Genomic DNA, 12164 nt, shown 5'->3' with positions numbered 1-12164 from the left:
GCTCTCCCAGCCCCATAGCAGAGGGAGCCCAACCATGGGGAAGGGAGTGGAGATGATTGAGCGAGCGATGGACAGATGTGTAGGAGAGGAGCATGTGATAGGGGAGGGGCTTCAAGGGAAGAGGCAGAGCGGGATGGGGCCTTGGGGGAAGTGGTGGGTCAGGGCCTCAGTGGTCCAGTTACCAGCAATAGGTGGCAATCCTACCCAGGCCCTGCCATGCCTCCCAAATGTTCCTCCATGTCCCTTAGGGGGGCATGCCCCACAGTTTGGGGACCTCTGTTTTAGCAGCTGGAGGCTATCAGACACCTTGCATGGAGAGTTGTTTAAAACTTTACCAAAGACATGCTGGCCATTGTCATCAACTGCGAAAATCACACATGTTGCTATCAGCTGAAAAGCTTGCTGCTCTTGCCAGAAAATCCCATCTGAGGAAAAAGTGAGATCCTTGTTGTTTGATTAAAAATATATATATATATATTTACCTACTTGCACAATCTGTTTTGAATTTCACACTCAGTTTGATGGGGAGCTATGGCCTAAATGAAATATGAAGGGATGAGAAATTACTGTACCTTCCTTATTGTTCAACATCTGTTCCCTCCAAATACAAGGTATTACTGCTGTCAATACCTTTTTAATTTGTTGCAAAGATTGTTGGAGGGAAAATATGCTTTGCTCTTTCAATACATATCACTTGCAAGGCCACACAGTGGAAGATTTTTCTGATAACTTGAAATCATTCTATGACAACGGTTTTCAGCCTATGGTCTGCAGACTTGAAGACTTTAATGTTAGAAGGGACCATCGTGATCACCTAATCTGACCTCCTGCGTGTTGCAGGAGAACCTCACTCACCTACTCCTGTAATAGACCCTTAACCTCTGGCTGAGTTACTGAAGTCCTCAAATTGTGGTTAAAAGACTTTGCTACAGAGAACTCACCACTTACACTAGTTTAAACCTGCAAGTGACCCGTGCCCCATGCTGCAGAGAAAGGTGAGCCCCCCCCCCCCCCCCCCGCCCCGGTTTCTGCCAATCTGATGCTGGGAAAAATTTCTTCCTGACACCAAATATGGTGATCAGTTAGACTCTGAGCATGTGGGCAAGATCCGCCAGCTAGACACCTGGGAAAGAATTCTTAGTAGTAATTCAGAGCCCTCCCCATCTAGTGTCCCATCACCAGCTGAGGAGATGTTTGCTGATAGCAATCGCAGATCAGCTGCATGCCCTTGTAGGGAGTCTCATAATACCATCCCCTTCATAAACTTATCAAGCTCAGTTTTGAAGCCAGTTAGGGTTTTTTGTCCCCACTGCTCCCCTCGGAAGGCTGTTCCAGAATCTCTCTCCTATGATGGTTAGCAACCTTCATCCAGTTTCAAACCTCAATGTGTTGTTGGTCAGTTTATATTCATTTGTTCTTATGTCAACATTGGTGCTTAACTTAAATTAACTCCCCTTCTCCTCCCTGATATTTATTCCTCTGATGTATTTATAAAGAGAAATCCTATCTCCCCTCAGTCTTCTTTAGCTTGGGCTAAACAAGCCAAGCTATTTAAATCTTTTCTTGTAAGGTAGGTTTTTCCATTCTTTGGATCATCCTAGTAGCCCTTTTCTTCACTTTGTTCATGTTTGAATTCATCTTTCTTAAATATGGGAGAACAGAGTTGCATGCAGTATTCCAGATGAGGTCTCACCAGTGCATTGTATAATGGTACTAATACTTCCTTATATCTACTGGAAATAGCTCACCTGATGTATCCTAGGTCTGCATTAGCCTTTTTCTCAACCACATCACACTGATGGCTCATAGTCATCCTGTGATCAACCAATAAACCCAAGTCTTTCTCCTCCTCTGTCACTTACAACTGATAAGTCCCCAGTGTCCAGGAAAAATTCTTGTTGTTAATCCCTAAATGCATGACCTTGTATTTTGCACTATTAAATTTCATCCTATTTCTATTACTCCATTTTACAAAGTCATCCCAGATCGTCTTGTAAGATATTCTGGTCTTCTTCCGTATTGGCAATACCTCCCAACTTTGTCATTGGCAAATTTTATTAATATACTTAGACTGCCTAAGATTTCCAAAGGCGTCCACAGCTCAATTTGAAATTTTTAGGCGTCTGCAAATGAAGAGGTTGAAAATTACTGTTCTGTGACACTGCCAACAGGGAGCTCAGAAGCAGGATATAAACTGTGTCCTGTTCTTGTATTAAAGGTAGCTGGGATCTCAAACCAAACTTCTGGTGTGAAATCTGAAACATTTTAAACGATTTAAACTAAATATAGCTAAACGTCCAATATATCTCAGTGCATTTATAAAGATGAGTTAATGCTGGTTGAGAGATCTTCATGCTAAGCAGCAGTTTAGAAAAAAAAGAAAAAATCTAGTGCCTTAGTATGATTTGGTCGCTGTTTTTTGAGATCACACTTGTAGTTGCATATTTTTTGGAGCTAAAAATATCCAAATCACCTCTTTAGAATTACTTTTCCTTTTGGTACTTTAAGTGTTGGTGATTGATTCCTTCCTTTTTACTAAATGCTAAACTATGCAATAAGCGTACTGAGCTATTTTACCAATCCAAAACTTGATTATGAACCAAATGTAAAAGCTAAATTGTTCTCCCATTCCAAGGTGTTATAAGGCAAGCTAAGGGAAGGCTGGATCTGTAAGTATTGGAGTTTTCTTTCTTCTCAGTTCACACAATCACAGGATGAGGTTGTTCTGTATGCTCGGTGGTGACAGTTCAAGTTGAGAGGCAAAAAACCTTTCACACTTCTTACAAGTCCATTTCTCTGTTAATTTACCTTATGCCTTGGGATGACATTACCCCCAATCTTAACTACATCAGGAATTTTTTTGATTGTGTGAATTCATTGTGTTTAAGTTTTGGGTAATCTTGTTTGTTTTTTATAGGTCTAAAATTTGACACTTAAAATTTTAATCTGATGCGCACTATTCTCCAAATGGTTTATTATATCAGATATACAATTTGAATCTATTCTGAGCTGCAACACTAGTTACTGATGTCATTTTAATGGAGAGGTGGTACTCAAATGATAGGAAGAACAATGTACTGAATGAAAAAAATCAATGGCTGACTCATGCTCTTGTTTAAAAAACAGGCAAAAATTGATGTGTAGGAATTTAGATGATAAAATCCCTTGAAAGTAAAAAGGTCTTGAGGTTCTAAGTTTACGTTATGAAAAGACATTTTTTTTTAAAGTTAAACTTAATGAGTATTGAAATGAGGGATGTAGTCTTCACTGTTTTGTAATTTTACATAATACATAATAAAACATAACCATTCTAAAACTAAGATTTTCTCTTGATCTACTTGATCTTTTTTTTTTTTGGAGTTGGGGGTTGGGAAGAGACTAAATGGTTTGGTCAATATCATATTACCTCTTGTTGCCAAGGGTGTAAATGTCAGCTGGATAATGTTATATTGCTGAAAATCAGTTACTGTTTTCTGTGCTGGATTGTACATTTTGTTATATTTATCTTGCTTCATAGTACAGTGGTATTAGTACATAGCCCAGGGGTGGGCAAACTTTGTGGCCCTTGGGCCACATCTGGGTGGGGAAATTGCTTGTAGGGCCACGAATGTAGGGGTGGGGCAGGGGGTTGGGTGCGGGGTGTGGGAGGGGGCTCATGGCAAGGGATTGGGGCAGAGGAGAGGTGTATGAGGGGTCTCGGGGAAGGGGATTGGATTGCAGGAGGGGGCTTAGGGCCGTGGTGCAGGGAGGGGTGCTGCAGGAGCTCAGGGGTGAGGTGCAGGAGGCTCAGGGCAGGGGGTTGGGGTGCAGGAGGGGTTTAGCAGGGGTTCGGGCTCCAGCCTGGCGTCACTTACCTGGAGCGGCTCTGGGGTGGCAGCAGCATGCACCAGGCCCAGGGTGGGCTCCCTACCTGCCTGCCCTGGCCCACGTGCCGCTCCGGGAAGCGGCCAACACCATGTTCCTGCAGTACCTGGGGGAGGGGGAGCAGAGAGCTCTGTGCACTGCACTTGCCTGTGGGTACCTCCCCCGAAGGTCCCATTGGCCGTGGTTCCCCATTCCTGGGCAATGGGAGCTTCGGGGGAGGTGCTCCCAGGCAAGTGCAGTGCACGGAGCTCTCTGCCCCGCCGCCCCCCAGGGGCTGAAGGGATGTTAGTGCTGGCCGCTTCCTGAAGCAGTGCGGGGTCCGCGGCGCCATGGGGGTGGTTATCCCGCGGGCTGTAGTTTGCCCACCCCGACCTAGTCTGTCTTGTGTAAATAAGCTGGTTGAAGTTTTTGGAGGTTGTTCTGTTTTTGTGATGATGTATGACATTGGACCTTTGGCTGTAGTTGAGTTCCTTTCTCACACCTTCTATGGAATTTTGGGACAGCTATATGAATGGTTTTTTCGTAGAGAGATTCAGTAACAAGATGCTATTTTAAAGCATTTTTCTATACAGAAGTATTATCCATGTATCCAATATGAAAATGAGTTTCTTAAAATGTAACTGTGTGGTATAGTTTACTCTTAAATCTTGTCCGTATATGTTTTTAAAAGGGAACATTTTTTAAAATATGGGTCTCTTTAATTTTAGGTGCTGGAGATCAGAATTTATTCACTTCTGTATATCCCATGCTTTCTCAGCAGCTTCCAAAAGAACCCATGGAATGGAGAAGGTAGTGTTTCTCTCTCCCCCTCCCCCTCCCTCCCCCCGCCATTGCTCTATTTCAATGCATGTTGTTGGATTTAGGAAAATGTGACTACTAATGTGGCACTGTGCAGTGAGTTGGGTTTAGAAGCTGAACAGGAGGAAAGATTTCTGGTTTTCAGAGCCAGTTTTCCCTGAATTCTGAATGTTGAGCCCTTTGAGATGGATGTTCCCACATTTAGCCCAGGCTGAATTTAAAATCATAGAGATTAGCTGCACTAAAGATTAGTTTTACTGGTATCTCTAGGTTGCACTTTGGGCAACCATGCTTTGAAGGTAAGTCTGGTTCCTGTTTAGATGGACATATGGGAAAGAGTTAAAAACAGAATTGTGCTTTGGACGCTGTCACGTCCACAGCCAAAGACTGCCTCTAATTTTGGAGGAACACAAGAACATGTAAAGGAGAATCCTTTTTAAAATGAAAGCTTGAAGTTTCCAGCCCTTTTCCTTGCAAAGACAGTGTCTTATTTTATGAGAAAACAAATGAATTTTTGAGTTGACGCTACACAAATCAAACCCTAGAGAGCAGTTAAGTTTTGTGAGGTTTTTTTTAAAAAAAGCTAAATTTGTAATAAATGTTTGCCCTGTCATTTGTTCTGCTTTTAGTTTTGCTGCTTATTTCTCAATTATGAATTGTAATTCTTTTAATATTCTGTATAGGTCTTACGGACGTGCTCCTAAGATGATTCATCTTGAATCTAATTTTGTTCAATTTAAAGAAGAGCTGTTACCCAAAGAAGGAAACAAGGCTCTCCTGACTTTTCCCTTCCTTCATATTTATTGGACGGAATGTTGTGTAAGTATTAGGAAAATATTAAGCGTGAACCATGCACATAATAAGGTATGAGAGTGGGCCTGAAGGTAAAATAAGCTCTGTTCTGTCCCGGTTTGGTAAATGGGATGTGCTGGTTCTACACCCTGTCCCCTTATTCCTATTGGTTACATTTGTTACTACCAGGGTCACTAATGGTTGGGGGAGTTGCATTGTCCTAATATGAAACAAGTTTGATGTTACTAGATGGCACTTCAGAAGGATGAAGCTTTGGGGAACTTGAATTTCTCAAGTGCATTAAATCACCAAGGTAATCAGTTGTGGTTTCAGATGGAAGGTGAGGTGTGAAATGGTATGCAATATACTAAATCTAGCAGGTTAGGAAATCACTAATGTGAAAATCTGTTTTTCATAAATAAGACGTTACAGGAGATCTGGGAATTACACCTCCTCATAGTGGGGAAACTGGAATGTAAGGATAGTATAATACAGGGGTGGGCAAACATTTTGGCCCAAGGGCCACATCGGGGTTGCGAAACGGTATGGAGGGCCAGGTAGGGAAGGCTATGCCTCCCCAAACAGCCTGGCCCCTGCCCTCTCCCACTTCCCACTCCCTGCCTGCCCCCCTCAGAACCCTCCCCACCCATCCAACTCCCACTGCTCCTTGTGCCCTGACCACCCCCTCCTGGGGTCCCCTGTCCCTAAGCCCCCCTGCTCCTTATCCCCTGACCACCCTGACCCCTGTCCACACCCCTGCCCCCTGACAAGCCCCCCGGGACCCCTGACCCATCCACACACTCCCTTCTTGTCCCCTGACTGCCCCCTCCTGGGACCCCCATCCCTAACTGCCCCCCCCAGAACTCCATCTATCCAACAATCCCTGCTCCCTGTCTCCTGACCACCCCCCTCCCCGAACCTCTGCCCCATCCAACTGCCCTCTTACCATGCCGCTCAGAGCGGCAGGATAGTCTTGTTGGAAAGCCTGGGAGGTGGGCGGGCACAAGCAGCGCTGCTCGTGCGGTGGTGTGGCTGCAGGGGAGGGGGGACAGCGAGGGAGGGGCCAGGCAGGATGGTCCCGTGGGCTGTAGTTTGCCCACCTCTGGTATAATAAATGCTTTTTAAAGTATTGACTGTGGACTAAATAAAAAGAAAAATCCTGCTCTAACCATCTAGAGTTATTTGAAAAGTTAGCAAAATAAAGGTAACCACAAGAATTTAAAGCTTTTTTTAATAAAAGCTACGATACTAAAGAAAACTAATAAAACATGGTCAATATGTTATGCATTAAGAACTAATCAAGTAAAAGGTAACAGGCATAGTGCATGGCAATATGCATGACTGCATAGTTTAATGTGGGGCACCCTGGAAGTCCATTTTGGGAACAGTTGTATTAGTATAGTAGTTTGAAGAAGATAGTAGCCAATGACTTGGTGACACTTTGACATTGTTTATTGAACACTAGAGGTGGGTTAATAACACCAGAAAACCCTGCAAGTATTCACTATAATTTAAAAATGAACTTTTTGACTTTTCTGCTGTTCCTGTACACAATGTCTTCCGTTTGTTCAGATGATCATGGAAGGCAATCAAATCTGTCTTGCATAAGTGCTCATAAAAAGTAAATTTTGAACTTGCCTACTTGAGCATTTGAACTGTAACTTATATTTTATAGTGACACTGCTTGACACAGCAGGAGTACAGGGTTTCTAAAACCCTTTCCCAGAGCCTTGGCACAGTGGAAACTAAACTACACAAGGATCTGATCACATCCTTGGCAGCAAAACAATGCATACTTGCACTGACCTATTATGAAAATGGGAGATAATTCACTCAGCCAGTAAATCAGAAATTAATCTGCTACAAGAATCATCTTTTAGATAAGGTTTGTGATCCAAACATTTAAAACTCCCTAATCTTGTTTATCTGCAATATCTCATTCACGGGGAGTTAGCCTCATTGTAGGAGAAATATTCATACAGTAAAAAAAAGACACTAACCATCTGACTTGACCAATCACAACTAACCAACACAACTTTGCATTGTGAATATTCATAGCAACATGTTCATAGTTGATCTATAAAAAAGTTACAGAAAATGAGTTACTTCAGTTGTTTAAATTTAAAGTAATTGAAGATACAGACAACTTAAAACTTTCCAGCAGTGTTGGAAAACCCAAATGCCACAGCACTGTTGGTGTATTAGAACCAGAAAATGAAATTAATCAGTCTAGTTTCATTGTCTTAGTTTAATCGAGTTCCAAATTTCAATGAGTTGTTCAGGGTAACTTTGATTTTTAAAAATCATTCATTTGCAATAGTCTAAAGTAGTTATAATAAAGTAAGCAATCGAAAGAATAAAACCTTACCTTGACATTGTCCTTGTTTAACTTCTCAATCTGTGTCACTAATTCAGTTTGGTATCATTTGAAATATTTTTTTCCTGTTTTAACAAAGTAAACCTTTCAAATTTGTCCAGATTGTCGATTTGATTTGCTAATTCATTACTTATAATACCAGGATACAGAAGTATACAAAGCTACAGTAAAGGATGACATCACCAAGTGGCAGAATGTTCTGAAAGTGCACAGCTCTGTGGATTGGTTAATTGTGGTAGTTGAGAGTGATACAAAAAAAAAGAACAAAACCAACATCCTTCCCCGAACATCTATAGTAGATAAAATAAGAAATGACTTCTGTAACAAGCAAAGTGACAGGTAAGGACTTTTTGAAAAATATTGTTTATAATTATAAAACTAGTTTTCTGGATAACCATTTAATAGGTCCAATTTCTCACTTAAAAGAATAGTAACTTTCCTAATGCCTAACATTAAGCAAATGGCATTGGTAAGATGTATGTCCATCTGTCCCAAAATATGAACCAATGGAGGAAAAAGTTTGCTGTATCTTTTCCTGAATTAGTAGTGGTTTGGAATAAAAAAAAAAAAAAAAAAAAAAAATTCTGTAGGACTACAGTTAAATTCTGGATGTTCACCTCTTCCAGAAAAGATAAAAGGCTTTAAACATACTGAAGCTATATTTTTGTAGACACTGATTCAGAATGAATGAAGTAACCAAAATCAATTTTTAGAACTTCAAATCCTTGTTTTTCAAGGTTTATAGAAACCCATCACCAGAGGAAAAGTACAAGAGTAAAATCTTAGGCCATGTCTACACTAGAGAGTTAAGTTGACTTAAGTTTTGTCGACAATCATTAGTTCCTTTAACATCAGTGGAGCATGTCCACACAAAATTGCTTGTGTCAGCTCAGCGTATCCAGTCATTGCTTTTTCATTGACAGTGTTGCATCAGGGGTAGCTATGTCACTGTGCAACTCTCCACCCTCTGCCACTGGGAACTCTGGGAACAGATCACAGTGCACCATGGGGGCATGCTCACTGTTGCATGATGCATTTCCTTTTGTCCCATCATTCCATGGGCTTCCTACTTCGTTTTGCACTGTTTTTCAACAGTTAGTGTAACTGTGCACCTGCCATCTCTGTCCGACAGCATAATTCCTGAACTGCTGACCACTCTGGTGATGAGCATTATGAACACAATGGCTGGTCTTGCAGTATTTCATGAGCTGTGACGAAGTGAACTGGTGATGCCTGCCCTGCTGTCTGCCATGGAAACCATTCAAAATTGCTGCAGGCATTCATGGACCAGCTTGCCATGGTGGACTGTCGGTACTGGGCTTGAGAAACAAGCACTGAGTGGTGGGATCACATCATGGGGAATGTATGAGATGACGAGCAGTGGCTGCAGAACTTTTGTATGCATAAAGCCACCTTCCTGGAACTGTGTGCGGAACGTGTCCCAACACTGCGGTGCCAAGACACCAGAATGAGAGCTGCCCTCACTGTGGAAAAGTGAGTGGCGATCGCTGTGTGGACGCTGGCAACTCCAGACTGCTACCAGTCAGTTGCAAACCAGTTTGGAGTTGGAAAGTTCACTGTGGTGGCTGCGGTGATGCAAGTGTGCAGGGCCAATTATCGCCTCTTGCTGTGAAGGACTCTGATTCTCAGTAATGTCCCCGACAAATAAGTGATGACTTTGAGGCAATGGGATTCCCTAATTGCAGAGGGATGATCTATGGAACTCGTATCCCAATTTTGGCCACAGACCATATCGTGACAGAGTATATCAACTGAAAGGGCTACTTCTCCCTTGTCTTGCAGGCACTAGTGGATCACTGCGACCATTTGACTGTTATCAGTGCAGGGTGGTTAGGGAAGGTGCATGATGCACACACCTTTTGGAACACTAGACTGTGTAGAAAGCTGCACACTGGAACTTTCTTTCCAGACCAGAACATTCCACCAGGGAATGTGTAAATGCCTATAGTGATCCTTGGAGACTCCACCTACTCCTTGCTCCTGTGGCTCATAAAGCCTTAAACCAGGAACCTAGACAGCAGCAGAGGGCGCTTCAATAGCTTCCGCAGGTGCAGAATGACCGTTGATGTGCATTTGTCTGATTAAAAGGTCGCTGGCGCTGTCTTTTTGGTAGGTTAGACCCTAATGAGGAAAATATTCCAAAGGCCATTGTGGCCTGCTGAACTCTCCATAATATTTGCAGATTGAAGGGGGAAAAGTTTCCCCAAGGGTGGGCTGCTGAGGCTGATTGTCTGACTGCTGATTTTGAACAGCCAAAGACCACGGCAATTAGAGGGGCGCAGTGGGAGGCTATTTGAATCAAGGAGGCTTTGAAGGAACATTTTAATAATAATTCCCAGTAATGTGTCTGTATGTGATGCATTCGGCCAGGCAGTGTTTACTTGCTTCCCTGAATTACCCCTATAGTCGTACCTATAGCCAGTGCGTTTCAATGTTACTCTAAGCGACTAGGGAGCCTGGTCTGAATATTGGTACCCTTTTCCACAAGCTAGGGTAATTGAACCAGATCTCTCACTCCTAAAAGGTAACCCAGAGTGCACGGGTACATCTCCTGCATGTGTGTGGCTTCAGACCATCTCTGTATGATGCTCGCCTGTGTGCCACTCTGGTCCCTGCAGAAATAATTGCCAGGGGGCACTGCAAAGTTTCCTACAGCGGAGGTTGAAACAAGGCAGTTCTCCCAAGGAACCTTCTTCAGAGGATTGCAGAATACCTACAGGAAAGTTTCCTAGAAATCATTCTGGAGGATTCCAGAGACATCCCCATGTACATTAAGAAACTTTTCTGCTATGACCTCACTGCAAAGATGGACAGTCTCTGTTAATTTCTGCCCCATATCCCTCTTCTACAGTATAACAAAGTATATATGAGCTCAGTCTCATCTCACCGTGCAGTATCAAATCAAAATGAACACTTACCAGAGCTCCCCTCTCCTGCATCCTGCATGCCAGAGCTGGAGTTCTGGGACTGGCTAGACCCCTCTGGAGTGGAAGAGTCCTGACTCACTGTGCCACTGGATGACTGTGCTGTGTGCTCCACCTCATTCTCTAGCTCCACCTCCTTGTCCGCCACTTTCTCATTGGGGTTGAGTCTGCTGGCTGCTGTCTCCAGTCCCCCACAGTGTCCAGGGGGCTCTTGATGATGGAGGTGGGGTTGCTGCCGAGCATAGTGTGCAGCTCCTTATAGAAGCGGCATGTCTTCAGTGCTGCACCAGAGCTATGGTTGTCCTCCCTTGCCTTCTGGTACCCCTGCCTCATCTCCTTGACTTTAGCACTACACTGCTGCGCATCCCTTTCGTGCCCCTTCTCCTGCAAGCCACTAGCAATCAGCCTGTAGGTATCGAAATTCCTATGGCTGGTGCGAAGCTGCGACTGCACAGTTTCCTCTCCCCATATACTTGTGCGATCAAACACTGCCGGGTGTGCTCCCGTGAGCACGTCTGCTGCGTAAAGCTGGCACAGTCAGCTGGGAAGATGCTGTGTGAACTGTGTAGGCCAAGCTAACAGGAAAAGGAATTTCAAAAATTCCTGGGCCTTTGAAGGGGGGAGGGGCCGCATACCTGTGTACCTTCAGGGCAGCAGAGTTCAAACTGCTGACCAGAGTAGTCATGATGGGCATTGTGGGACACCTCCTGGAGCTGAGTTAGGGCAACATTATCAAGTGAGGTGTCTACACTGATGTTGCGTAGCTCTAATTACATCGCAAAAAGCTCTGTGCTGCTCATTAAGGTGTTTTTAATATGTTGGCATAGCAAGGGAGTTACATCGGCGGGAGGAGCATTTCAGTGTGTACACCTCCACTGTTTTGTTCACGAAAGCAGACTTTTGTCAACAACTGTGTAGAGTAGACAAGGCCTTAGATTGAACCACTGTTCTTTTCTACCAGTGTATAATCTGCTTTTCTCCTCTGTTGTACTACATTAAATCCAATTTTTGAAGCTGTTACTTTAAGAAAAATACAGTGAAAAGTGTGTACAGCATTATCACAACCGTTTCCTGCCTTGGAAGGGAAGAGAGATCGGGGAAATGGAGTAATCAGTTTCAAATCAATTTTTAATGCAGACCTTTATTGTGGTTTTTTTTTTTTTTTACCCCTCCCCAAAACACTGCACTGGGTCGCTTCTGAATAATTTACTTTTTGACTAATTGTAAGAGTCATCACCTTGTGTAAAGAGTGAATGACGAGGTGATCCTTTGAAACTAAAGGTGTGAATCCGAGCACTCCTCATATGTTAATCTAAGATGACAATGTGAACATGCTGCATGTTGTCAGCATCTTGTTTGTATTTGGATGATATCAGCTTATTTTTTTT

General features: G+C 43.2%; 1 protein-coding gene across 3 annotated transcripts in view; it reads left to right on the top strand.

Annotated features, from left to right (window-relative positions):
• The window catches only part of TRAPPC10 (trafficking protein particle complex subunit 10), a 96492-nt gene that overhangs the window by 23903 nt on the left and 60425 nt on the right, over positions 1–12164 (top strand). For all 3 annotated transcript variants that reach the window (XM_077817770.1, XM_077817780.1, XM_077817789.1), the window contains exons 2-4: positions 4572–4653; positions 5346–5481; positions 7974–8170. In XM_077817770.1, the coding sequence (XP_077673896.1) occupies positions 4572–4653; positions 5346–5481; positions 7974–8170 (415 nt within the window). The remainder of the gene's footprint in view (positions 1–4571; positions 4654–5345; positions 5482–7973; positions 8171–12164) is intronic.

The sequence above is a fragment of the Eretmochelys imbricata genome, chromosome 1 (assembly GCF_965152235.1).
Source record: "Eretmochelys imbricata isolate rEreImb1 chromosome 1, rEreImb1.hap1, whole genome shotgun sequence".
NCBI classification, from domain to species: Eukaryota; Metazoa; Chordata; order Testudines; family Cheloniidae; genus Eretmochelys; species Eretmochelys imbricata.
This window is presented reverse-complemented; position numbering and strand designations above follow the sequence as displayed.